This window comes from Barbus barbus (genome assembly GCF_936440315.1).
Source record: "Barbus barbus genome assembly, chromosome: 23".
In the NCBI taxonomy this organism is placed as follows: domain Eukaryota; kingdom Metazoa; phylum Chordata; class Actinopteri; order Cypriniformes; family Cyprinidae; genus Barbus; species Barbus barbus.
The window spans coordinates 17,103,227-17,131,224 of NC_136751.1; the positions used below are offsets into that span (position 1 = coordinate 17,103,227).

Sequence of the window (27,998 nt, forward strand, 5' to 3'; positions counted from 1 at the left end):
ATAAGTGTTCGACACTTGAGAAGGAGGCTGTCGGGTCTGCAACTTTATCGTCGAAGACAATATAGCGACCCTGATTTTCTCAGCTACAATTACGTCGTGAGAAAACGGGTTTTAGGTTGAGATCAACAACTTTCGTTATGTCCAGATAACCACAAAACAAATTTCGTTATGTCGAGATCACGACAAAATTAAGTCGTGATAACCACAAAACAAATTTCGTTATGTCGAGATCACGAGAAAATTAAGTCGTGATAACGACAAAACAACTCGTTATGTCGAGATCACGAGAAAATTAAGTCGTGATAACGACAAAACAACTTTCGTTATGTCGAGATCACGAGAAAATTAAGTCGTGATCACGAGAAAACAAGACAGAAAAATTATAATAATGCATGGCCGCTTAGAACTTCCGTAGAAAACAGACCCAAAAAAAACGACATTTAAGATGGTTTGCTGGCCAGGTTGGTCTGTAACGCGTCTACAGCAGGAGACCAGCTTGGCCAGTTTGAAGGTCTAGGTAGAGATTATTTTAACAGAATTTTTAGACCTTTTTTCATCAGGATGAATCTCAGTCAAGCAGCAAAAGTTATGGTTCTACGGGTAAGAAACGTGTATAATCTGTTGAACATGGATAGTACAGCATGCAAACACAGTCTTTGGAATTAGCTAGCCAATAAAAACACATTTACGTAATTTAGGGAGAGATTTTGAAATAATGACAAGATTGCCAGTGCTAGTGTAGGTCATTTCAGGTTATTTGTTGACGACAGTCCAGAATAAAGGCTGCTGATCTTTACTGAGATTCCTAGACTTACTCGTGCTTAAGAATGCAGCAGTAGGTTACTCATAGTAATTCTGTCACGAGATATTTGTCTAAATTTGGGTTTAGACCAGCTAAAGTTTCTCTCCACATATTTCAGCCGCTGACTGAAGGCTATTGATGGCGTCTGAAAAAAAGGACACGGGTGAAGTTTTGAAGGAACAGGTAATGTTACAGAGTGTGTCAGTTGCTGTCCTTCTGCTGATAGCTCAGTTTTTCATTTTTAGGGTTATTGTCTTGTGCTGTTTTTCTGTATGAATACATTTGTTCTTTTTGAGGGTCAGTGCTGTTTATCAGTGTCCACACCAGTCATATATGTTATTTAAAGATATTACCAATGCTTCACTTTAGAAAACTAAAAATGTAACTTTATTGTTCAGAGTTGTGACATGTATTTCCTTGCAGAATGTACTTCTTCGAATCCGCAATCTTCGATCTGTCAGTGCCGCTCTGGAATCCATTGAGAAGACATACAGTCATACGAAGCAGTCTCATCCCATTATAAACTATGTTTGTGGGTTGTATGAGAAAGGTGTGAGTAAGGCTGGCAGGTTGGCTGTATGGAGCATTCAACCGGCCCTCCATGTACTGGAGCCCCAGCGTAAGTGAAATCATCTGGATTATTTATACAGTGTAGTAATAATAATAATAGCCTAATGTAATTAGTATAATCATATGAAGTAGATTTATTTAGTAGGCCTTTTTATTGATTAAAATTTGAAACTTCATTGTTAAAGTCCTGAAATGTAACTTATAGAGAAGTTTGTTTAGGTACATCACAATTTTGTCAAATTTAACTACATTGCTTTCACTCTTTTTTTTATTTTATTTTTTGTTTAACCATGACTAGTTTGTGGAAGCTCATGGTATGGTAAATCATAATTATGAAAATATATTTTTTTTAAATCCGAGATACTAAATCATAATTACGTAAAGTAGTAAATATTACATTAAAAAGTTTGTCAGAAAACAAGTTGTATCTCGTAATTACAACTTTTATGCAGAGTTTTAACTTTTATATCACAAATTTGAATTTTATGTCAAATTTAATTTATGTCATAATTACAGTTTGTTATAGGATAGTTCAAATAAAAGGATTGCAAGTAAAATGACCAATTTTTAGAGAATGTCTCTGTGTTTTTGGGACAATCTGTAAGCAACTGAGTTCAAATTGATGTAAAGGAATGGAGACTGCAGTTTAGTTTCTAGTTTGGCAATAAATCAGTCTATAGAAAATAGGCAGAACAAAACAAAATGAGTAACCTAATATCTTCTTTTTGCATTGCAATAAAGTCTATTTTAGTGATACTCTGCGAAAGAAGTAATCTGATGAGACGTTAATGAGCTGTTTTGGTCTTCAAACGTGGATATTGATGCTCAAGTAGGGGAGAGTCTGTCTAGACACAGAATGACTCATGAATTACTTCTGACATATCCGCCAGTGGATGCTGTGCTTTCAGGTCAATGTCAAACCTAAAACGTGATCTGTTTATTGCACTGCATGTCTTTTAATTGACATTTAATAGTGATCCTAATTTATATTAATAGATAACCGTAAAAGATCATTTATTTAATAAAAAGGGAAGTGCTATTTAGTTACATCTTCTGCAAGTGCTTTGCTTGTCTCAAAATCCTCATATTCTGAATGACTAAAAAGAAAAAAACGGGAACAATTTTTATGATTTTGTTCTCCTTGGGTTTTGTACAAATATATTTGTAACATAAATGCAAATACAAGTTGAGAAATGCAGTATAGCCAGGGTTATAGTCTGGCATTGCAAAACTGAACTCTGCTCTCACCGTGTTTGTGATTAGATGAATAATTGGGCAATAATGTTAAATATTTGAATCCTTCAAGGGCCCACTTGAGCATTACACAAGACTAATCCACTGAGAGATGTAATTACATTTTACTAGCACTCTGACTCTACTGTGTAGATTTCCTTTTTGTAATGAGCTAATGACTGAATATATAGTCTGGTGCTGCATAATATATATTAATTTATTTTTCTTTTTTTACATCAGATTTATTTAACAGACCATAAATAAAACCAATTGGGGTCTGTAATGTTTTTGTAATGGAAATTAATGCTTGTATTCAGCAAGGATGCATTATATTGATCAAAAATGAATTGAAAATAATAAGAAATGTTTCCTGAGCATCAAATCAGCATATACAAATATTTTCTGAAAAATCATGTAACACTGAAGACTGGAATAATGGCTGCTGAAAATTCAGTTTTGCATCACAGGACAAATTTATAGTTTAATATTAGGGGTGACAAATCGATTAATCGCATCCAAAATAAAAGTTTGTGTTTGAATAATATATTTGTGTGCACTGTGTATATTTGCTTACGGCAAAGCATCATTGATGGTTATTTCACACACACACACACACGTGTGTGTGTGTGTGTGTGTGTGTGTGTGCGATACTGTGATTAATCGATTTGACAGCCCTCAAATCTATATTAAAATGAAACAAGTTATTATAAATTGTAAAGAAAAATCTGATCAAACAAAAGTATACTTGGTGAGTGTTAGTGACTTCTTTCAAAACTGTTTTAAAAAATGAACTTTTCCAAACTACTGAATGGTAGTGTACATAACGTATGCAATATTTCATCCACATAGTGGATCTATTTCTATAATGAACATTAACAAGACATTTACAAGGCAATAAAAACATTCCAGAGCAGTTCAGCAGTCATTTCAGAAATTAAAGGTCAGCCTCGTGAATTCTAGAGGAGTTAGTAAGGCTTAGCATTAGGGGAAACATTTTGAAAGAAACTGTTCATGTGTTTTGCCAAATGAATCAGCATATGTTTGCATTAATGTATAATGTATTCATATATTTTGACGTTTAATCAAGTTATAAAACATTAACGCTCTGCATTTGTATGAAAATTATATTATTTGTAGTTGTAGCAGCCAACTCATTGGCCTGCAGAGGGCTGGACCACCTGGAGGAGAAGGTACCAGCCTTGCAGTATCCACCTGAAGAGGTAATGTGCTTCAAATATCCAAAACTGGTTTCTTACTACTACTCTTAAGTTGTTAATTGTATTTGTTTTAACTATGGGCACACATTAACTAAGATGCATATATAAGTATAGTAAAATGTCTGTATTTTAAATAAAAATGTCCTTTTTCTGCTTCCTCCACAACAGCTAACAGCAAGCATCAAGGAGCTGGTGTCATCAACTTTGGAAACTGCCAAGGATAGAGTTGCCTGTCCAATCAAACAGACCTCTAATGTTGTATTGGACAAGGTATCAACTGGGTACCAGCAGAGTAAGAATGCCTTAAGTGACGGCATACATTATGTCCTTAACAGCAAGCTTGTCTGCCTGGCTGAGCAGAGAGCTGACAGGGCTCTAAGTCTAATGGAGAACCTTGTCGACTTTGCCCTTCCTGTATCTTCAACTGAGACAGGTATTCTGATATTCTTATATGATTAATGTAGTCCTACAGTATACAGCTGTATATTTTTAGTGAACGATTCTTAGTTTCTTCCTTTGTATTTCTTGGGAGAAAATCATATCAAATAAATTCAGTGTGGCCCCAGCAAAATGCATGTGCTTTTAAGGCTGGACACTAGATGTCACTGAAACTTCATTGTTAAAGCGATGAAGTCCTGTTAGGTCCATAATAATTTTGTCAAATTTGACTACATCGCCCGAGTTTAGCTTCACCTTTCCCCAGTACACCTGCCTGGAATTTTCTAAAGTTGCTTGAAGAAACTGATTAGTTGTTTCAGGGTTGGAGCTAAACTTTGCAGGACAGTAGCCTTCCAGGAGCAGGACTGGACGCCCCTGAGTTTGACCATCCATTTTGCGATTGTATCTGTTAAATGTAAACATTGTCTTTGCAAACTATTTTGTAACAACAAGTGTAGTGTATTATATTGTTTTATTCTGTTGTGGACTGTATTGCTGTGGTTCAAGCCTTAGAGCCATAGATAAAGTTAATAGAGATCCCTGGATTGAATAAGTGTTGATCTAGTTTAGTGACTCATTGCCTGGAAGAACTGTAGAAGCCTTGTTCCCTCTTTTCTGTCTGTTTATTATAATATTGCATCTTTAAGTGTCCACTGTGCATCTGCTCCTCTACAGAGATGTGTCTGGAGGCACGTATTCACAGTCATGGCTACAAATTGCATCATCTGTTAACAGGATGTTTTAAAGAGGGTGTTTCATCACATCATTATTTAGTATCTATTTATGTGAGATGTTCAGTTATCTTTTGGAACAGAACTATTCAGGCTTTGAACTTTGGCTTTGGCTTGAATTGATCCCTAGGGCTTTGCTCTCAGTGTTTGATGTCTAAAAAAGGCAGGGTCATAAAATAAAAATAAAACTTTTAAAAACATTAAACAAAGTAGATACAGTTTCTGAATTGATGGTCTTAACTAATATGGAAGCCCATTTCCAACACACAAGAAAAAAAAAATCATGCTTCATCATGTAAATAATAATTACGACATAAACCCCTGGTTTCACAGGTAAACCTAGTCCTAGACTAAAATGTAAATCTGAGCTGTTTCAGCTGAAAGAAACTTGCACTGACTGATCTTTAAAATATATCAGTGGCTTTGTTTTTCTCAAGATGCACAGCAGTAATGTTTTTTCTAAGCACGTTTATAAAAATTGCTTTAATGTCCTTATTGAACAATGATCTAATCCTGGCTTAATCTAAGCGCCGTCTGTGAAACCGGGCCCAAATGTCTACATCACCTTAAAGGATAGTTCTTCAAAAAAATTTAAACTTGCTTCAAGATGTAGATGAGTTTGTTTCTTCAACTGAGCAGATTTGGAGAAATTTTGCATTACATCACTTTCTCATCAATGAAGTGAATGGGTGCCGTCAGAATGAGAGTCTAACCAGCTGATAAAAACATCACAATCCACACAACTCCAGTCCATCAGTTAACATCTTGTGACGTGAAAAGCTGCATGTTTGTAAATAACAAATCCATCATTAAGGTGTTTTAACTTTAAACCATTGCTTCTGGCCACAATATGAGTCCACAATCCATAATAACGCTTCCTATAATTAATAAAACAGGGCTGTCCAAACTCGGTCCTGGAGGGCCGGTGTCCTGCAGAGTTTATCTCCAACTTGCCTCAACACACCTGCATGGAAGCTTCTAGTATGCCTAGTAAGAGCTTGATTAGCTGCTTCAGGTGTGTTTAATTAGGGTTGGAGCTAAACTCTGCAGGACACCGGCCCTCCGGTACCGAGTTTGGACAACCCTGAAATAAAAAGCACATCCCCTTTTATCCTTTCACATGAAAATCCACCGACAATGGATTGAAGTTAAAACATCTTAATGATGGATTTATTACTAACACGCAGCTTGTGGATTACTTATGGATTATTGTGATGTTTTTATGTTTGGATACTCATTCTGATGGCACCAATTCACTGCAAAGGATCCACTGGTGAGCAAGTGATGTAATGATAAATTTCTCCAAATCTGTTCAGATGAAGGAACAAATTCATCCATATCTTGGATGACCTGAGGGTGATACATTTTCAGCAAATTTTCATTTTTGGGTGAACTATTCCTTTAAAATAAAGTGTTACTCAACTTTTACCTCTTTATGTAAGGACCGTGTGCATTACATGTGATCCTGACCTGTTTAGCTTCTGCGTTCAGTGCATTATGTGGTCCTTTGATAATTTACATAACTGACTTAGATATCTTTTTGCTCAGAGGCAATTATTCCTTCGATTCCTTAGAAACAGAAAAGTAAAGTGTCCTGTGTACAGCTCTCCCTTTTTTAACCTTTGTTTATCCATGAGTGTGAAAGTGTGTCGAACGGGATAATTCCTTCCTCACGTGGCCCTAAAGAAGCAGCACGCTGCTGGTAATTTCTATCCCAATACAGTTAGAGTATTTTTTTTCATGCTTGTGTCTTTCTGTGGCCATGTTTAATGGTACATTCAGCAGAGAGAATCTGTTTAGTGTGTGTTTTGTCTGCCTTTGTAAATCCAATTGGATTGCATTTAATGTTGGATATTGAGCAAGAGGGCCTGAATGCCTCTGTAGCCCTGAGCTTAGTAGTCATGTGTGGCATTATTACATTGGGTTCTGTTTATACACAGAGAGGAAGTGCTTCCTGAGGAACTTGTCTTTTTAACCCTTATGCATTTAGATAATTTATAAATCTGATCTGAAGATATAGTGCTAAGAAACTCTCTTTCTTCACTTCCGCCATCTTTTTGTTTTTGTCATTTCCTAGCCTGAAGGAATACATTTCCTCCCAGTGCTATAGTTGTCAAAGTAGTGGGCCATATCACAGATGGGTTATGTTGTCACAGTGAAGCCAGCACAAAACCAATTCATATAATAGAAAAAATGTAAAAGTAATAGTATTTTTTTTTTGGGGGGGGGGGGGGGGTCAATATAAACAAAAAGTGTATTTAATTCATCTTGGTGAATAAAAGTATTTCTTTCAACAAAAATCTTATCTTTCTAAGTTTGTTTTAAAATAAATGAATACTTTTATTCAGTAAGGATGCATCACAATGATCAAAACTGACAATAAAGGCATTTTGTTACGAATCCTGGCCATGCACTTCAGTTTACTCACCACCAGAGGTCACCCGCTCACCACATGGACTTTTACACTACACAGCACACTGGACTCAATTTCCCACAATCCATTGCACTGACGACTTGCACAGCTGTTCACTGTTTCGCCCACACCTGATCACCATTTCACAATCACCATGACTCTATTTAAGCCTGGGACTTGCTCTTGCTCACCGCCGAGTATTGTTAGCCTGCTACCTTACAAAGCGTTCCTAGTTTGCCTTGCCTTGCCTTGCCTTGCCTTGCCTTGCCTTGCCTTGCCTTGCCTTGCCTTGCCTTGCCTTGCCTTGCCTTGCCTTGCCTTGCCTTGCCTTGCCTTGCCTTGCCTTGCCTTGCCTTGCCTTCCGTGTCTGACCCTGCCCGTGTTTTCTGGATTTACCCCTTTGCCTTGCCGTTTGGACTGTGTTCGCTCCCCGTTTGGATTATTGCTTTCGTTTCTGGATTATCTCTCTGCCTTGCCCCTTTGGATACTGTTCGCCGATCGTTGACCCACGCTTGCTCCACGGATTGCTGTGTCTTGCCCTTGCCATACCTGTTTGCCACTGTCTGATCCTGCCTGTTTCTGACCATGTTTAATAATAAAGCTTTGCATATGGATCCGCATGTCTCACGTCTCGTCAGCCCCGTAACACATTTATAGAGTACAAAAGGTTTAATTTAAAATAAATGTTGTTCTAATCATCAAAGATTCCCCAAAAAAGTATCACAGTTTCCACAAAAATATTAAACAGCACTTTATTTAATATTGATAATAAGAAGAATGTATCAAAGCATTCTAATAGAGTAGTTATTTTAAATTGCAATAATATTTCACAACATTACTAATTTTACTGTATTTTTGATCAAATAATGCAGCCTTGGTGAGAAAAAGAGACTTTTCAAAAACTTTTGAATGCTAGACACACACATATATAGAGAAAGATACTGTTTTTAAATAACTAAATAATGAAAAATACATTATATTAATACATTTTAATGGCCTTTTCAATACTCTGCCTGTCTGTTCCATTGTTATCTTTTAATTCCGCTGTTTTTAATTTTTATTGCATGAAGTAATTTTAACCACTCTGTGACCCTTTCACAGGCATCGTTTTGTCACAGAGAGTGAGTGAATAAGATGAGTGTTTGGACCACTATAAGAGAGCATGAAAGCAGTTAAAAAGTCCTCCTTCCACTCTTTATGTCTCCACATAAGATGTCTTTTTTGCAGAGGATGATGGGAGTATGGGAGTGCAGGAGCCTGATGTTGGAGCCTCTGGCCCAAAGCCCAGCTTCAGCAGGCTGGGAGCGCTGGCCGACACCATCTGCAGACGAGCGTTTGAGAAGACAGCTGCACAACTCCAGCGCTCCAAACGTCAAGGTCAGGGACTGGTCACACAGATCCCTGGCATGAGTCCCCTGGTAAGTAACAAACATCGTTCAAGTGTTAGTTTGTCCTTCCAAGAACAAAATGTGGCTTCATCGTTGAGCACATGTTCTTTTTTTAAGTGTTAGGGTTATGTAATTATGTTCAACTCCTCATAGAGCCCACAGCAAATTAAGGGCCATCTATGTTGTGCGTCTCCTTCATTTTGGAAACCGCTGTTGCGTATACCTCTCGCTCAATTAGTACACCAAATTACTGTGATTCCACACCCTGCCAAGCCAACAGACCAAAACAGAGAGCCCAACTCAGCACATGACCCAGCACATGCATTCATCTTTTTGCCATGCTGTAGCAACATTGTCAAACTGCCAATTAAAAACACAGTTGTAAGGACTGATCAAGCCAGGGATTTTCAAACTGGGGTCCGAAGACCCCCAGTGCAACACAAGGGGAGGCTAGGGAGTCTGCAAAAGAGTTAAGAGAAAATAAAAATTCTGAAAGAAATATCAGAAATTATACTGACAAATAAGAAGCATGTCAACCTCTATAACAGGAAGACTGTTCAAATAGTGGCTACTGGCTTAAAGGCCATGTGACTAGTGTAATAGAACATTGCCAACAGTTAAGTTTAAACTGAGATTGTAAAGAAAATGGTCTGTACAAAAGTTAGAGTCAGTGTCATACTGCTATTGTCTTTCCTATGTTGCTAAATTAGTCTCTGATGTGCCATTAATATTTTGCAACAATAAACATTTACTCCCTACTCCCTGATGTTTGGTTCATCCTTCCTAACAAATGCCAACTTCTATTGAGTTTTTCTGTATCAGTGTGTTCACCCTGTTGGTATTTGTAAGGACAAGTTACTGCTGTATTTTCACATTTATATCCAACACCAATAGCCAGTTTTATGCTGTAGAAATGTTGGTGTTTGTTGGGTCACTGTGCATGAGCCTTTAGAGTGTGTATCTGGGTCTAGAGAGAGATTTGAGTGATGTCCTAGATTATGATCTATGGAAATTATATCTGGGACATATTCTTATTATGAAGCCTTTACTGCTCCGTTTGCTCAGATATTAAATATTTTATGGTAACAGTTTAAGCAATGTCTGTGTTGTCTACAGTACAGTTCAAACGTTTGGGGTCAGTCAGAAAGTCTTATGCTGATTTGGTGCTCAAGAAACATTATTATTATCAATGTTTGTACTGTTGGTTGTACTGCTTAATTATATTTGTGGAAACCGTGATATATTTTTTAGGATTATGTGATGAATAGAATGTTCAAAAGAACAGAATTTATTTGAAATAAATACTGTTACTTTAGATCAGTTTAAACGTGTTCTTGCTAAAATTAACATATATATATATATATATATGTATATATTATATATATAATGTATATGTGATCCTGGACCACAAAACCAGTCTTAAGTCGCCGGGGTATATTTTTAGCAATAGCCAAAAATACATTGTATAGGTCATTGCATAGCTAAGAACTTCATTTAGACCATTTTAAAGGTGATTTTCTCAATATTCTGATTTTTTTTGCACCCTCAGATTCAAGATTTTCAAATAGTTGTATCTCAGCCAAATATTGTCCTATCCTAACAAGTATACACCAATGGATAGCTTATTTATTCAGCTTTCAGATGATGTAGAAATCTTATGACTGGTTTTGTAGTCCAAGGTCACATATATACAGTGCCCTCCAAAAGTATTGGAACAGTAAAGACAAAATTGCTCTGTTGGCTGTGGAGTCAAGACATTTACAAATATGAGTAAAAGATGAATATGAGACAAAACTACAGAATGTCACATTTTATTATTGGGTGATTCAACACATAGATGTTTTACCAGTTAGGAAGATAAGCACTTTAGAGTTTCATCCATCTGATGTGAGCATAAGTATTGGAACAGTTGCCCCTCAGGTCTTTCTAAGTGATCAGCTGTGTCCTGTTGCATTAATTCTTCGGGTATTAAAAGCAGGGAATGTGCCGTCTCAGTTATATCCATTACTTCTGCATTCTGAATCTTGCATTCGATGATGACACACAAACCAGGATGAAGATGAAGGAGTTGACTTTGAGAGAAAAGCAAGCAATTTGGATGCTAAAAGAAAAGAGGAAGTCAGTTAGAGCTCTAGCAAAAACAAAGGGCATGGAGAAATCAAGAGTTTGGAAACCACCAGCAACCAACAACTACCTGATCGGCTGAGAAAACAACAGTAGTTGATGACAGACAAATCATAAAAGCTGTGACAATGAATCCTAAAAGACATGTCTGTAAAATCACCAACAACTTCCAGAAAGCTGGGGTGATGCTCTGACAATCTACTGTCCTCAGGAGACTTTGACACAGAATTACAGATGCAAGATACAAACCTCTGACCGGCACCAAAAATAGAAAGGCAAGATTAGAGTTTGCAAAAAAGCACAAAGGTGAGCCAGAAGAGTTTTGGAACTGTGTTTCATTGAACATGAATTTCACCAGCTGAAGAGGAAAGGCAGACACTCCCCAAACCAAGCAACAATTGGAATTGGCTGCATTAAAGTCTATTTCAAGGGACTATTTCAAAAACTATTTCAAAGGATGAGACCAAGAGTCTGGTGATGTCTATGGGTCACAGACTCACGGCTGTGATTGTGCGCAAGGGATCTGCAACTAAATAATAGCTTTTAATCTTTTATATCTGCCTTATGTTCAACTGTCCCAATATTTATGCTCACAACAATGAGTGGGATGAACTCTAAAAGTGCTGTTCTTTTTATTTGGTAAAGCATGTATGTGTTGAAACGGCTAATAATAAAATGTGACATTCTGTAGTTTTGTCTCATATTCATCTTTTAATTATATTTGCAAATGTCTCGACTCCACAGCCAACAGAGCAATTTTGTCTTTACTGTTCCAATACTTATGGAGGGGACTGTATATATATGTATGTATATATATATATATATATATATATATATATATATATATATATATATATATATATGACATTGTTAATGTATTTGGTCTTGGCAGAATCGATCTGCTATGTTGCAGAGCAAGGACCGAGACTTGCTACTGCCAATACATCCACAACATGCTGCTGTGAGTATGTAAGAAATACTGCTGCTGCACATATAACTTATGTGAATAACCCCCATAGCATACATGATCACCCCGTAGCAGATCTACAGTATAAGGGTGGAACTGGGGAAGGTGGAGGGTTTTTGAAGCATGCTGCATATATGACTAGTGCTTGCTGCAACTGCTACAGCAAGCACTAGTCATATATTTGAATGTTGAGCAGCGAGCTCATTGGCTACCAAGAGAGCTGTGACGTGTGATTATAATGTCATTATGTCAGATTGAGTTAGACCTATCGGCTGTGCCATCTAGAGTTTCATGTCAAAACTGGGGCATGCACAAAACGTATCACCTGTACATAAACAAAATTACAAACAGTAAATATAAAATTTGTAAAAGTTGATTTTGTCTTTTTTAAGGTTGAATATACCATGAGGACTGTGAAGACCATACGAAGTGTAATACTGAGTCTGCCGAGCTCTGTGGCAGTGTTTCTGAAAGATGGGCAACAGCACAATTCTCTGAAGGAGATGACCAGCAATGCGTTTGAGCAGGTAGAGGTTAGTGAGATTTTTAGCATCACTAATTCTGGTCATTTAAGACTGATGTAAATAATTACCATTTATATCAAACTATTGGCATTTTAAGTTTCACTTTAGTTCTTAAAAATTTTACTTGAAACTTTGTGTCCAGTAATTTACACACTTTAAGAATATTGTTTATTTATAATTATTTGTGAAGTTTACTGAAAAGTGAAAAATAGTTTCACTGCCAATTTTTGATGCAATAATAGCATAAACATTCATAACTCCCATTAAACTTATATAAAAAAAAATTTTTGTTTTGTGATATAATTTTAGAAATTTCTCAATTTGATCTACTGTAGGAATTTGTTTGAGTGTACAGTACGATATACTGTTGACTTAAGGTGTGGTCCAAGTTTCCACTGTTCTTTGAAAGTATGCTGGCAAAATTGTGTTCAAGTTGTTCACTCAAATTTCCTGTGTTGACCAAAAGAAAGCTGATTTGTGTGAATGTGTCTTCTGTGTAAACTTTGCTTCATACATCACTACACTATTCACAATAGACAATTAACCTTTTTTGCCTGTGAAATGTGCTTAAATATTGCTTAAATGTGAGATTTAAGCATTATTACGCAACACTTGTTGCTAGCAGTCCTGGCAAGAACACATTTTGTAAGTACACAGACCTCCATAAAAGCATAAGAAAAAATGTTGGATTGTTTATTTGCTTAAAATTCCTAATACACTCATATGAAGATGCTTGTACACATTCGATTAGTATAAGATTAGTACGCATACAGTATACTGTATTTTCTCTTGCAGAGTAATGGGCTGCTGAGGCTAGTCAGTGGATTAGGGCAGCAGTTACTGAAGGTCTATGGGTCTGTGGTGGCTAATGTAAAGAAACCCCATCAAACCAGCTTCAACCTGTCTAAGGATGGAGTCAGCATTGTCCTGCAGTCCTTTGGCACAGTCAGGGAGAAAGCACTGCACAACCTTTCTTATTACGGGCTGGTGAGTGAGTCAGTCATTTTCAGGTTTGATTTGATTTGGCCCCTCATGTGCTTTGAATTGTCTGGAATCTAGTTCACATGGACTCTTCGCATGTGCATAGACCCCCTTCAACACAAACACACACACTTCAAATTCATCACCCACCCCTGCTGTGATCACACACCCAGCTCTGCATGTCAGGGGGATATTTCCATTATAGATTCTGTCTAGACTGAGAGCAACACTGAATTGTTTAAATAAATTATGACCTTTCTTCACAACTGTGTTAGAGCATCTTGCAGTTTTTCTCAATCTCTTTGGCTTAATTCTTGAGTGAGAGTTTTTTTCTCAAAACATCAAGGTATAAACAATTAGTTCCTTGTTCATCAGATTTGATTTCTTGTTGATTTAGGCAAATTGCATGTGTTTTGACAAATTGGCACGTGTGCAAAAGAGTAAGTACAATTTTCTATAATTTGCACAGTAACTAAATTCACATGGCTTGCTGGTAAACTCAAATTTATTCTCAGTGAAATTGTCAAACTCTAAACAAAACTTGATGAACCATTCATTTATCAAAATCTGTCAGACATGTGTATGTACCATAAATACCTGACCTGGAATGGTTGTAATGTCTGCTAAGTTGGCTGATAGCTTGCCATTAGAGTTCCAAAGGGGCAGAAAACTTTTCAGGATTCTTTTGAAAATTTAGTAAATTTTCATAATCTTTTGGATTTTTTACATTTATCGGATATTTCTCACCATTTAGGAACTGTACTTACCATTGTAATGAAATAGGAATCACAATGCATTTATATTTATACAGTACATTTATATGTAGAAATGTATTACAGTACATGTAAACTGAAAATGTACAGTTGTTCATCATGGAAGAGCAGCAATAAGATAAGTAAGAATGTGTAGTGTAGGGATTCCACAACTCTTCTATATAATATTGAAATTTGTGTATTGCATGTTTTTTATTTTTTTCGGTTTTGCATCTTTTGCAGCACCTGTTACATGAACCCTGAGTTCCCTTTCAATACTTCACTCGTACTGCATCGCTCGACGTTAATGGGGAAAACTCCTTTTTCTCCGAGGACTGAAGACTTTTTGAATCATGCAGTGTAATTGCATGGCCATTGGTTCGTGCAGTGATAAAGAAACGAACCAATGGCTCATAGGGAGGTCAATGGCCAATTTAGTGGTGCTGGAGCATGGACACAGCTCTCTCCCCTCTAAGGCAGATGGGGGTCCGTATCCTGAATTACCTTGACGACTGGCTCATTCTGGCACAGTCAGAGGCCGAGCTGATAGCCCACAGGTCCCTCCTCCTCAGTCACTTGGAGCGCCTGATACTCAGGATCAATCTTGCCAAGAGCTCTTTGTCCCCCAGCCAACGAACTTCATTCCTGGGAGCAGTTTTTGACTCGGTCCACATGAGGGCGGTAGTCACACTATATCGTGCACTAGCTATACAGCAGCTCGCAGCAGAATTGGAGCCTCATACCTTCTCAAAGCGTTTCAAAAGATGCTGGGCCTCATGACCTACAGTACTTCAGTTGGGCCTGCTCCGAATGAGACCCCTTCAGTACTGGTTGAAACCTCTGATTCCGCCCCATGCATGGCATCATGGACACATCCGCTTCAGGGTGACCCAGGCCTGCGTAGCAGCCCTGGCCCCCTGGAAGAACGTGCAATGGTTTGAGCAAGGTGTGACGATGGGATTGGTTTACAGAAGGAAGGTTCTCTTGACAGATGCTTCCAATGCAGGTTGGGGAGCTCTGTGCGAGGGCAGTCCAACCTTTGGCTCCTGGTCGAAGGCAGAAAGCCAGCTACACATCAACTGCCTCGAAATGATTACAGTCGAGCTCTTCAAACCTTTCTGCCGGACCTGAGAAGACACCACGTGCTAGTCCGCTCAGCATTACGGTGGTGCCATATAAATCGCCAAGACAGTCTCACCTCAAAACGCCTTTTCGAGATGGTAATGTGCCTCTTGGAGTGGGCACATCTCAACCTGCGTTCATTGGGGGCAGCACATGTGCCTGGCGTGCTGAACCAAGGAGCAGATATGGTGTCTCGGAGCAACGTCCCCACAGAAGAGTGGATGATATATCCACAAATGGTTCAGAAAATCTGGGAGATCTTTGGAAAGGCAGAGATAGACCTCTTCACCTCAAAAGACAACTCTCACTGTCAAACTTATTTTTCGAAGTGCAAGGATGTGTTGGCCCACGAATGGCCCAACCTCCTCTTGTATGATTTTCCTCCGATCGCTCTGATCCCCCAGGTAATCAGGCGAGTCAGGGAGCACAGACACAGAGTGCTATTAGTGGCACCATCCTTGGATTTCAGTGCTGTCTCAGCTGCTGATAGCAGCCCCGTGGCCCATTCCCCTGAGGCGGGATCTCCTCTCTCAGGCGAACAGAATGATTTGGCACCCCCAGCCCGAGCTGTGGGCTCTACATGTTTGGGCTCTCGACAGGAATCGGTAGATCTCCACGAGAGTGTCCTAAATACTATCTCACAGGCTAGAGCACCGTCCACGAGACGCCTCTACGCCCTTAAGTGGTCTGTCTTTTCCACCTGGTGTGCAACCCATGGCGAGGACCGTCTCGGTTACGTATGTAACCCTCGTTCCCTGAAGAAGGGAACGGAGACGTCACGTCGGTGACCGACGAATTGGGATCTCGCTTAGAGTTGAAAATGCGAACGCCGTGTTCTCTCATGGGAACAAGGGCTGCCTCCGCAACTTTCGTGAAGACACGGGGTAACAGGGACAGCCCGAAGGGCAGGACTTTGTACTGATATGCCCGTCCTTCGACGCAACCCGCAGGAATGGCCTGTGGCGCGGAAGGAATCGACACATGGAAGTACACGTCCTTCAGGTCGACCGCTGCAAACCAATCTCGGGGACGGATGCACCCAAAGATGCGTTTCTGTGTGAGTGTCTTGAACGAAAGCCTGTGAAGGGCCCAGTTCCAGACACGCAGATCCAAGATTGGTCGTAACCCACCGCTTTCTTGGGTACAATGAAGTAAGGGTTGCAAGCCCTGTCTTCATATCGGCTGGAGGGACCGGCTCCATCGCGTCCTCCGCCAGTAGGACAGCGATCTCTCCACACGAGACATGAGCATCAGCTGCCTTCACTGCTGTGAGGTGGATGCCCCTGAACTTGGGAGGAAACTGAGCCGCATAGCCGAGTCAGATGGTCCACTGGAGCCAGCAAGACGTGCTGGGTAGACGCAGGCACCCAAACACCGTACAAGCGGACCAGCGGGACCACCGACGTACCCGCGGTGGGGCAGCGAGGTGGAACACAGGAACACGGCCCGTGGTGGCCCAAGGCCCGATGAGCGCAGTCCGGAGTTGGTCCATCCGTGACTCTCCATGCCCTCTTGGGACCCAGAGGCAGAGACAACCGCTTCTTGTCGAGATTTTTGAAATAGAAGAATCTCCACCCGGCCCTCCTGGAGGCGCATCCGCCACCTCCCAAAGCAGTCCTCTCTCTCTCTCTGGGTCGCCCGTCCTGTGCCTCTTGGTCTTCTGCTCACTGCCAGCTTTGACGGGGGCCAGGACGGGCGGGGCAGCCTGCCTACGCCCAGCTCAACGGCACCGCTTCTGGAAGCTGCTGCGGATGCGGTGCGGGAGCAGGGACGGACGCAGGGGCCGCCCTCGGCGACAAGCAGGTTGGGGCGCTGCAGCCGGCGGACGGGTGGAGGCAGCAGCTGCCCGCCGGGGCAGGAGGTGTTGGATCGCCTCAGCCTGCTCGTGAGCAGCCGAGAACTGCTGGGCCATGTTCTTGACTGCGTCGCCGAAGAGGCCAGTCTGGGACACAGGGCCCTTGAGGAACCGATACTTTGTCGGCGTCCCCATGTCGACCAGACACAGCCAGGGGTGAACGTCCTGGACCACAAGTGTGGACATCGCACGACCCAGAGACCGCGTCACCTTCGTCGCTCGTAGCGTGAGGCCCGAGGTACAAGCTCTCAGAGCTTCCGGATCGTAACCACCCCCGTGCATGTCCTCAGTGCTTTTCGCCTGAGGACCCTGCAGTAACGCCATAGCGTAAGGTGGAGGCAGCTTCCCCACAGGCCATATAAGCACCGCCGGACAGACCAGACGAGTACCTACAGGCCCGGAAGGGGAGGCACGGTTCGCCCCGCCGAGTAGAGACATTATTAGGACATAATATTAGGTATTAGGACACAACTGCATCGCAACCGACCGCTCCACCGGGGGGACCCCCGTATACCCCCTAGCTGCGCCACCACCGAGAGTGGTGAGGGGGAGGAGTTAACAGGGCGGTTTCTGGCAGTAAAAGGTGCCGTCCACGACCTGGTAAGCTCCCCATGCACCTCCGGGAAGAGAGGCACTGGGGCAGGGCGCTGAGAACCAGTGCAAGCTACCCCGAGAAACCAGTCGTCCAACCTCGAGGGCTCGGGACACGGTGGGATCTCCACTCGAGCCCTACCCTCTCAGTGGCCCGGGAAAGCATAGCCGTGATTTCTAGAGCCGACTCAGGCACTGCTACTCCCGGAGCAGCAGCAGCCGAATCTTCTTGCCCAGAAATCTCCAGCTCACCCTCCGATGCAGCAGTCGACGTCTGGTCATCGGGAGGAGCGCCAGGGTAACTGCTGGTGCTCCCCTTGTAGAGGGCCCAGCACGTTCCACTGACAGCTCAACTGGTTTTGGAGCGCAAGAGGGGCGATGGTCCCTCGAGGGTTTGTTCCCTGGAGGGTTTGCCACCATGCCACCGCCTGAAATGGTCCCCGTCTGTCTGCAGCCAGAACGAGAGCCAAATCAAGGCAGAGGCAACAGAGCTCCGTCCCTTTGTCGAGGTATCAGAGCCTGGCCCGCAACTCCAAGATGATCATCTTGCCACCATGAGAAGATGCCTCATCCACGAGCGCCACCTCAGCATGCTTACTGCCCAGGCATGTGAGGCAGCGATCATGACCATCACCCGGCACCAGGTAACGACCGCATCCAGAAACGCACGGGTGACACGTTGTCTGAAGCAAGACCCAACTCGTCTTTACAAAGACGTAACGTCGAGTTTGCCAGATGCAACATCGTCTTTAAAAAGACGCACCAGTGAATGCTCTTTTAGAGAAATCACTCTTTCAGTGTGCTGAAGCGCACAGGGGAGATGGCCGTTTGCAACACAATCAGTGGGTAGTGCAACCTGATGTGTGCAATCCACTCGACACAGGAAGAACCACCGCCGCTGACGCGCCGTACCACCAGCACAAGAATGCCTCGAAGAGCGCACTGACTTGCAGACACTGTAGGTTGGTCAGGAGCAGAACGATGAACGCTCGGCTCCGAAGCGAAAAGCTGAATATGCACTGCACCCGCTGCCTACTTATACTCACGCTGTGATTAGCGGCAGCTGGATGCAATAATCGCATGCCAATATCCATTGGCTTGTTTAGATATTCTTGTAGGGGATTGGTCTCTCTAAGCGAGATCCCAATTCGTCAGTCACCGACGTGACTCGGAGTGACCGACTGATAGGGAACCTGTATCATGTGACATATCGGTGATATTGTCCTACTTGCAAGAGCTGTTGGATAAGGGCCACTCCCCTTCCACACTCAAGGTGTATGTGGCAGCTATAGCAGCTTCTCACGCTCCCATAGCCGGACAGTCAGTGGGCCGGAACAACCAAGTTTTCCGTTTCCTGAGGGCATCCAGGAGGCTCCATCCGCCCCAGCTCCTCACGGTCCCTACATGGGATCTGCCCACGGTCCTGAGAGCCCTCAAGGGCTCCCCCTTTAAGCCACTACTGTCTGCGAGCTTAAAAACGTTGTCGCTGAAAACCGCTCTGCTATTGGCGCTAGCATCGGTTAAGCGAGTGGGTGACTTGCAGACTCTCTTGATAAACCCTGCATGTCTTGAGTTTGGGCCTAACGACTCCAAAGTCGTCCTAAAGCCAAGACAGGGGTATGTCCCTAAGGTTCTCTACACTCCGTTTAGAGCCCAGGTTATTACTCTCGCTGCACTTCCTCCTTCTGAGGAGGACCAAGAGTTTAACCTTCTCTGCCCAGTCAGGGCATTGAGAATTTACATCGAGCGTTCCGCCCCCTTCAGGCAGTCGGAACAACTCTTCGTATGCTTTGGTGGCCACACCAAGGGATCTCCGGTCACAAAGCAGAGGATCTCTCGAGGGTTGGTAGACGCTATCGCACTAGCATACTCCTTCCTGGGTCTTCAGAGCCCTATGGGAGTGAGAGCCCATTCCACTCGAGGCGTGGCCTCTTCTTGGGTGCGGTCTAGTGGGGACATAGCAGACATCTGTGCGGCGGCCGGCTGGGCCTCGCCATCCACCTTCGACAGGTTCTATATCTTACAGGCCCGGATTTTATCTGCTTAAAAGGGCACACGTCTATCTAAGGCAGTCTAACTCTCAGGCTCTGCCTGATTCTTCAAGAACGCTCTTGGCCCCATTAATAGTGCTCAGGCTGTACATAAGCCCGTTGGAACAATTATCTAAAGCTGGGGTGACCTCTATGAAGTTCAACCCTCTTGCTTCCTGCAGGGCTCACCCTGCATATAATTGGTCCCTCTGAGCCCTTATCGCTCAAGGCCAGTTTATATCAGTCGTTCCTCTTACATGGCATGGCGAGATTGTATTGGTTCCCCATTAGTGTCTAGCGACACAGTACGAGTGAAGTATCGAAAGGGAACATACTCGGTTACTTACGTAACCTCGGTTTCCTGAGATACCTTGCCGTACCATGACACTGCACGACTCAGTGTCGTCGCTTCAGTCAAATTTACCTGAGATCCTATGGTGAAATGCCCGCTTATATAGCCAGATGGCCCTGCCCATTCTGGCGGGCTCTAGCAGGCTTCACCACCATAGGCTCATACAGCACCGCTGTTTCTTTATCACTGCACAAACCAATGACCAATGGTTGAAAAAGTCTTCAGTCCTTGGAGAAAAAGGAGTTCTCCCCATTATTATCTAGCGACGCCGAACTCGTTCCGGTATCTCAGGGTACGTTTTTGCTCCACAACATCAGTTGAATGTTTGAAATAACTTCCTTTTGTGATCTGAAGTGGCTTCTTATCACAGAATGAGGCAGAAAATATTAGGGATGCACGATATTATCGGACTGATATCGGAATTGGCCGATAATGGCTTTAAATGTAAATATCGGCATCAGCCCAATATGAAAAATTATGCCGATATGTCTTGCCGATAAGAGGAATACATTAACTTACATATGCCCAGGGTGTGCTAGTGATTAGATCATGTCACCAGTGTGGCTCATTCTTGAAGCAAAGTTTTGTCTGAATCACGATTATATTGACTGTTTTAGTTTAATCTGTGAAAGCACGAGAATGATGCCTTCGTGTGTGATAGAGTTAACAGGCATGTGCACGTGCAGCAGCAGAGGCAGCCTCTCCTGGGTCCTAAAGCCCGTTCCGTAAGGGGTTTTAATCTGTAGGGGGTGCTGTTGGCCTACCTCTAATTAAATTAAAAACTAAAATAGCCTACACAAATAACATTTATACTGTGTTCCTGATTAAATAAAGCAGTAATTGATGTCATAAAATAATGAGTATATTTTGAATTAATAGTCAGAAACTATAGCTTACATGGAAAAAGAATTAACAAACATGTCACTTGCAAATTAAATAATTATATATATATATATACTGATTTATTAATTAATGTGTAGTATGTTAGTATATTTCATAAGCTCTAAAAGATCTTCTGAATTTTTACAACTCTTTTGTTTTAGACCATCTACAAATGTTAAATCTTAAAATAAAATGTTAGGGTTAACTGCATATTTCTAGGGGAAAAAATGCAGTGATTGATATATAGTTTATTTATAGTTATTTTCAAAGCTAAAAGTACTGTCAAAAAAACCTTCATTATTTTTATTTAATTCTAACAATAAGTTTGTGTTTAAAACTAAACAAAATTAAAAATATTTTGCTTAAAAGTTCTGCACAGGAGAGATTTGTTGTTTCCAAACAAAGGGAAATATATCGGATATCGGCAAAAATCTAATATGTGCATCCCTAGAAAATATATTCTTGTATAGAATCAAAACCAGTCTGTCAAAAAAATGTAAAACATAACAAATGTAAAACAGTCATTCTTGAGAAGTGGGACAAAACAGGGTGCAAAATTTAAAAAATAAAACTTTATACTCAAATGAAACTACATGTATGTATCTTATATGTACTAAGCTACTGAGCTATGCTTTGATACACCTCCCAACTTTTCTCTTTTTTAAACAAAATATGCTTTTTACCTTGGACTGTGTAATTTCAACTTTATCTTTAACAGCATTCAAGATGTTTTTAACATTTCAAAACACATTCTCATGTTAGCAGATAGATTACACTTTCACATGTGACCAACAATTCCAATTCCACAACAAATATAAAATATAATAATTAAATATTATCAAAATATTCTCCTCTGACAGAGGTGACAGATCTGACGGAGTTGACACATCTGACAGTGGTGACGAAAACCTGAATTTGTAGTCTTTTTAACTATCAAATGCATTGGCTCAATCAATTACTGTACTAAAACAAACACAACAAACAGTGAGTATGTTATTGTTCATAAAGCTTTTATTCAAGAGTCACATTTAAGTATTTTTCAAGCACAAAATAATATGGTGGTGACATCTGACGGTGTTGACAAATTTGGAATTTCTTTCACAAAATAAGTTCAAACGAGTTCATGTAGAGGAGGACTGTGATATTCCCTGATTTTATTACATTTTAATAAATGTCAGACGGTGTTGACAAAAAGTGGGGACACAACTTTGATACCTTATGAAACATGCATGTGTCACCGAAAAACAACCTTGCTTTGATATGAGACATTATTAAGTGTTGCTCTTCATAAGACAAGCTCTTTTTCATCATTAAAAAACATTTTTATCCATTTTATAACATATGAATGATTGAACCCTTCTCTGTGGACACACTGTTTTAGATGAAGTGAGAAGACAGTAAGTGTCATAGATTTCACATAATAATGATAAAATTAAATTGAAGGGGATAATTGAGTTAAATACATTCTATTATTAATCCCCATAACATTTACATTTAAATTTATTTATTTATTTATTTTAAACCTAATAGCAGTTACAATTGTTGGACATGTTTTGTCCCATATCTCAAGAATGACTGAAAATATAAAATGTAAAATATAACAAATATGAAATTAAATTGCATATAATAAAATTTTTATTTGCATATACAGAAACACGAAATGAAATTAAATTAAGTTTGCATATGACAAAACATTTATAAACAAAACATTTTGACTAGTGTGGCTCACACAATGGCAAAAACGTTTTATTTTGATGGCACTGGCTAAGTCACTGACACAATAACTATTTAAAGCATAAATTAAATGTTTTGCATGAGTTACTACATTTTGCAGACATGCAATAGAGTTCTGATGTTCTAGCAAATAGTTATGAAAATCATTGAGCAATTTAGAAAGAAGTTTCCATTCAAAGCCATATAAATTTTATCTTTGACAAGATAATATCTCTGTAGAGCAACAAGTAGCCTATGCGAATCATAAAAAATTGCCATGCAGGCCATACGTTTCAAGCAGTTTGCATTTTACCTCACTTATAAGAATTCATCAATATGCATTAAATTGATCTGTGTCCTTCAGTAAAGTAATATTTCATATTAATTGTAAATAGAATCTGGTTGGTTTTTGGTTTTAAAACAAAATTTAATATAGTTTTTAAAATAAATGTACACTTTCATTCAGCAAGGACACATTGAAAAAAAGTATCATAGTTTCTACAAAAAAATATTCAAGCAGCACAACTCTTTTCAACATTGATAATAATAAATGTTTTTTAAATCAGCATATTAGAATGGTTTCTGAAGGATCGTGTGACGCTAAAGACTGAGGTGATGATGCTGAAAATTCAGCTTTGCTGAAACAGCAATAAATAAATACAAAATTAAATACTGTATATTAAAATTGAAAAGTTATTTTAAATTGTAATGATATTTCACAGCATAGTTTTTTTAATCGCATAAATGTAGTAAGTGTAAGTGCAGATGCAGAAAGGCCATGTTTAGAAATATATTTGGCAATCAGATCAACAAGTGACCTTTTCAGTCTCCACTGGAGTGCTTAGGAAAGGCATTGGATATTGGATAACTGGAATTTTTGAACAGTTAAATCACTTATTTTGGTTTTTTTTTTTAGCTAGAAGGTCCACTTAAACACTGAGCTTTTAGTTCACACATTCCAGACCCCTGCAGACCCCGACAAAGTCACTTGTGAAAGTCAATATAAGATTGTCAAAGTTTGCCTACAGTGGTATTTAATATTTTAAATACCACTGAGGGCACACTGTGACAATCTCATTCTGACTTTCGTAATTCACTGTACTTATTGACTTTAATATCAGACTCCCTGTGGTATTTGGACTGGTAAATGGATTATTAATCAAGATGTTTTTGCTTTCATAACAGGCTAGTCTTTTTTTGTCAGTCATCTGCAATGGCCACCATTCTTTGTTTGTATCAGAGTACTTTATTTTCCTTATGCCCAGAGAGAGTCAGTGGCAAGCATAGTTAATGACCATGCCAGACAACCACGCAGATCCGAGACGTCAGCTGATACGGAAACAAATAGTTTCAATCATAAGCAGTGCGTTCTTGGATGTTCCTTTGGTGGCTTGTCAAACGGGAAACCAGGGTGTAAGAGTGACATCCTTGCTTTGTCTAACTGTCTTACTGTCTAACTGTCTGCTTAATTAGTCTTACTATAAATCTAGTTTGTGCCTAATTTCTTAAAAATATGTTTGTTTGTTTTTTAAATAATTTTTTTTAAGGTACATTACTTCTTTTAATGACCTAATGGAATGCTTTGATGAATGCAGTTTTGAACATCTCTAAAATGTCTCACAGTATAACATGGTTTTATCAGCTTCTTGAAGAAATATTTGCATATTTGAATTAGAAGTCAATTTAACAAGCCCACCAAATTATATAAAATACAGCTGATTGTTTTTGGCTTCATATCAAAATAGCAGAAATGATCCAGCTGGAATCATAGCAACAATCTGTGCTATTGGCTTACAGAACTGTCATGGATCTACAGATGAGAGATCTGATATAGTAATTAGGAGACTATCAACAGAAACGTACTGTATATACACATTCAAAAGTTTGGGATCAGTAAGATTTTTCAAAACTACATATTTTTAAAATAAATTAATACTTTTATTCAGCAAGGATGCATTAAATTATTCAAAAAGATAGTAAAGTACAATGTGACAAATATTTTTATTTCAAATAAATGCTGTTCTTTTTAACTTAAATCCTGAAAAATAAATTAAGAAAAATATATCGTAGTTTTATTAAAAGTATTAAACAGCTTAACTGTTTTCAACTAAATTAGAAATAATAATAATAATAATCAGAAATGTTTCTTGAGCACCAGATCAATATATTAAAATGATTTCTGTAGGATCATGTGAGAATGAAATCTTGAGTGATGGTTGCTGAAAAATTCATCACAGGATTAAATTACATTTTAAAAAATATATATTAAAATTTAACTGTTATTTTAAATTGTAGTAATAGTTCACAGTATTATTTAACTTTAATATTCACTTAATATTTGATCAAATAAATGCAGCCTTGCTGTGCATAAGAGATTTATTTTAGAAATAAAATCACACTGACCTTTTAAAGGGTAGTGCATAAGCTTTTATTAACATTATTTTTTCCACCTTAAGCTTTATTCTAACACAATTAAGTGGTCAGATCTATTTGACAGAGGAAATCCTCCTACTAAGAAAATAAAGTTTCAAACCAGAATGAGACTGTAGAGTTAAGTGAATGAATTTGATTATAGTCTCAAGCTTATTTGAGTTTAATCAGACTTGATTTTATTTTTATCCTTGTGACGGTACTGAAGTGGTTATGTGCCATGGTCTTACGCAGGTCAAACTGGAACTGAGCACATTGTTCAAATTAATTCAGCCTTAAAACTCTCAATGCAACAAATTCTCATTCTTTATCATTCATATTTTGTGAATAATTGCACAGTTTGAGTTAACACTTGGCCACGTGTCATTGCTATAAATACCTAATAAAAACTCTTCAGTTATTTAGTAACACTCATTCAGATTTACAGGTTCATAAAGGCCTGAACTGATTCCAGCCTGCAGAGCTTCAGTTTCTCATCACGTGATGAATACCTATTCCCAGGTGCAGTGGATTCTTTAACCTAGTAGTCATCGAGATGATCTTATCCCCGTGATGATTAGATCCCCGTCCGTGATTGCAGTGTATATACCAGATGTGATCAGAGAAAATATAATGAATCATTCAAAGTTGTCCATTTTTCTTCTTTCATATTGGTCTTGAATTCCTTGAAAAACAGCAGGCGAGTCTCACTGGAAGATGTCCACGAGTAGGACAAACCCCACTGGTTGCTTCTGGGAAACATGGTCAGATATTGTAATTAGACCGCTAGCACAGACTTCACACGTGAAGTGACAGAATTGGATACAGAGATGTTATTACATCACAGTACCCAGAAAGCTGTTGGAAGATGACGTCTGTGATACAACCAACTGCATAAAAAGCTATTTGAACAAAAACTAATGAGTGCAGTTGCATAAATTCAGGTTTATTGATGACATTCAATTACCTTTACCTCAGTGATTCAATTTATTTTTATTTATTTTTTTTTTCTCAGTAATTTTGTTTTTGCATTAGAGTTGGTTTAAAAATACACTTTGGGCACATGTTTGCACTTTTGCACATAATGTCATTTTTTACATTTGGTTAGACTAAGTCACATCTCACAGATGATCTTATCATTCTATGAATATCTGGGTTGTTTTGTCTAAGAGTTTCTTAGAGGCCACACGTTTCTTCACGTTCTTATAAGTAGATAAGCTACTCTGGCCTGGCTACAAAAAATTGCACAGAAACTTTTTTTGGCCTTTCTTTGTCAATTTCGGTGCCAGAACCTTCCCATTTAGGCACTGTGCAATAACTATTTGAATAGTTTATGGTTTAGTTTGTTTTGTGGTTTTGTTTTGTTTATGTGGTTTGTTTTGTTTTGTATTGCTTTGCTTTTTGTTGCTTTGTTTTATGCTGTCTTATTTTGTGTTTTGTTTTAGTTTTGAGGTATGTTTATTTTTGTTTTGTTTTAGGTTTTATTTTTATATTTTGTTTTTTTGTTTGTTTTCCAATATATCTTTACACAAGTTAGGTGTTCTGAAGTTTTAATTGGATAATTCATCCAAAAAATGTAATCACTTACCCTCATGTTGTCCCAAACCTGTCTTTCTTCCTTCTGTGGAATTGTTCCATTCTGTGCACATTTTGAAATTGTTTTTGTCCACTCAATAAAAGGCAATGTGTTCCAAATCATTGGGAAAAAATATCATTTCAAAATATCTCTATTTACAGAAAACATTCAGTCATACGAATTTGGAATGACATGATGGTGAATAAATGATGACAGAATTTTCATTTTTGGGTGAACTATCCCTTTAATGAAGTAGATCTTAAGCTTTCACTGTAGTTTAAAACTCAGTCTCTTAGACTTTAGAGGCAATAGAGGTCAGGGAATGTGACAAAGAGCTTTAATTGGCTACAGACAGACCCATCCCTCCCTAATTAACCCCTGGCCTGGGACTGTTTGGGATCCCATAAAATAGCTAGACAAAAGGAGGAGACTCCAATAGGTCTGGCACCAAAGTTACTCTGCCCTCTAGCACTTATATAGATCTATATCCATCTGTCCACATACAAGGAGATGTTGTGTGACTTGTGCCTTCATGATGCTGTTTTTGAAGACATTTATGTTAGAGAAACAAATTATGTTTGAAACAAGTGAAAGAGACAGGCCAACCACATTTAGCCCTAGTGATCGAAAACGAAGCAAATATTCTGCAAGCCCAAGTGAGTGGGACTGAAATTTAACTCCGCTTCAAAGAGTTGAATATATTCTAGTGCCTCGTTCTGAAGGCTTTGTCTGTATTGTTGTCTGAACATCAAGAATACTAGATGTTTTTCATCTTCAGCTGGATAGCTCCAGGGCATTTTCTTGTTTTTACCGCTTATACATTCATGTGAATAGTGCTTGACTGTCACATTCCATAATTTCTGCTACCTTTACATGTGGAAAACTAAGGAATGGCTTTGTTTTCTTTCATAACAGATTCCTAGGCGATCTTCCAAGCCAGAAGGAGGATCCCAAATGGCGGAAAACGATAGATCAAAAGAATGTGCGAGTTGCTCTCTGGTGCTGGAGACTAGTGTAGGAGACCACATGCACAGGCCCAGTGGCAATTCTCAAAAGCAGCCCCTTAAGGTTACAGAGCTCAAGGAGATATCAGAGGAGACCTGTCATCTGAAGAAGGTGGTCATGAAGCAGATTCCTATGCAGCAGAAAGTAGTTCTTGGTGGCAGTAACAAGAAAGTATCCAACCACAGATCCCCGAGGAAGAGTCTGACAGATTGCACCCAGATCTCCTCTTCATCGTCTTCTTACACTCGTACAGGGCAAAACAGCAGAAATGCCTCCCCTACTGCAGATTGAGAATGGAAGAATAGTCAGAGTGGGATGCAGGT

The 27,998-nt window shown here is 39.6% G+C and overlaps 1 protein-coding gene across 3 annotated transcripts; it reads left to right on the top strand.

The window, feature by feature from the left end:
• The first annotated feature begins 765 nt into the window (after positions 1-765).
• plin1 (perilipin 1) lies at positions 766-27,980 on the top strand. Of its 3 annotated transcripts, XM_079373862.1 has the most exons (10): positions 766-835; positions 921-985; positions 1,226-1,421; positions 3,743-3,825; positions 3,991-4,255; positions 8,632-8,822; positions 11,809-11,877; positions 12,276-12,416; positions 13,203-13,394; positions 27,586-27,980. In XM_079373862.1, exons 2-10 carry the CDS (start codon positions 941-943, stop codon positions 27,964-27,966), a joined length of 1,563 nt encoding a protein of 520 aa, XP_079229988.1. In that variant the 5' UTR covers positions 766-835; positions 921-940; the 3' UTR covers positions 27,967-27,980. The 3 variants fall into 3 exon arrangements, with proteins under 3 accessions (XP_079229988.1, XP_079229987.1, XP_079229989.1); XM_079373861.1 differs by having other exon boundaries at positions 827-985; XM_079373863.1 differs by lacking the exon at positions 11,809-11,877 and having other exon boundaries at positions 827-985.
• Positions 27,981-27,998: the final 18 nt, after the last annotated feature.

Coding starts and splice junctions, on each gene's coding strand:
- plin1 (XM_079373862.1), top strand. CDS start 941: ATGGCGTCTGAAAAAAAGGACACGGGTGAAGTTTTGAAGGAACAG. Junction 4,256..8,631: donor TGTATCTTCAACTGAGACAG/GTATTCTGATAT, acceptor TCTTTTTTGCAG/AGGATGATGGGAGTATGGGA. Junction 8,823..11,808: donor TCCCTGGCATGAGTCCCCTG/GTAAGTAACAAA, acceptor TGGTCTTGGCAG/AATCGATCTGCTATGTTGCA.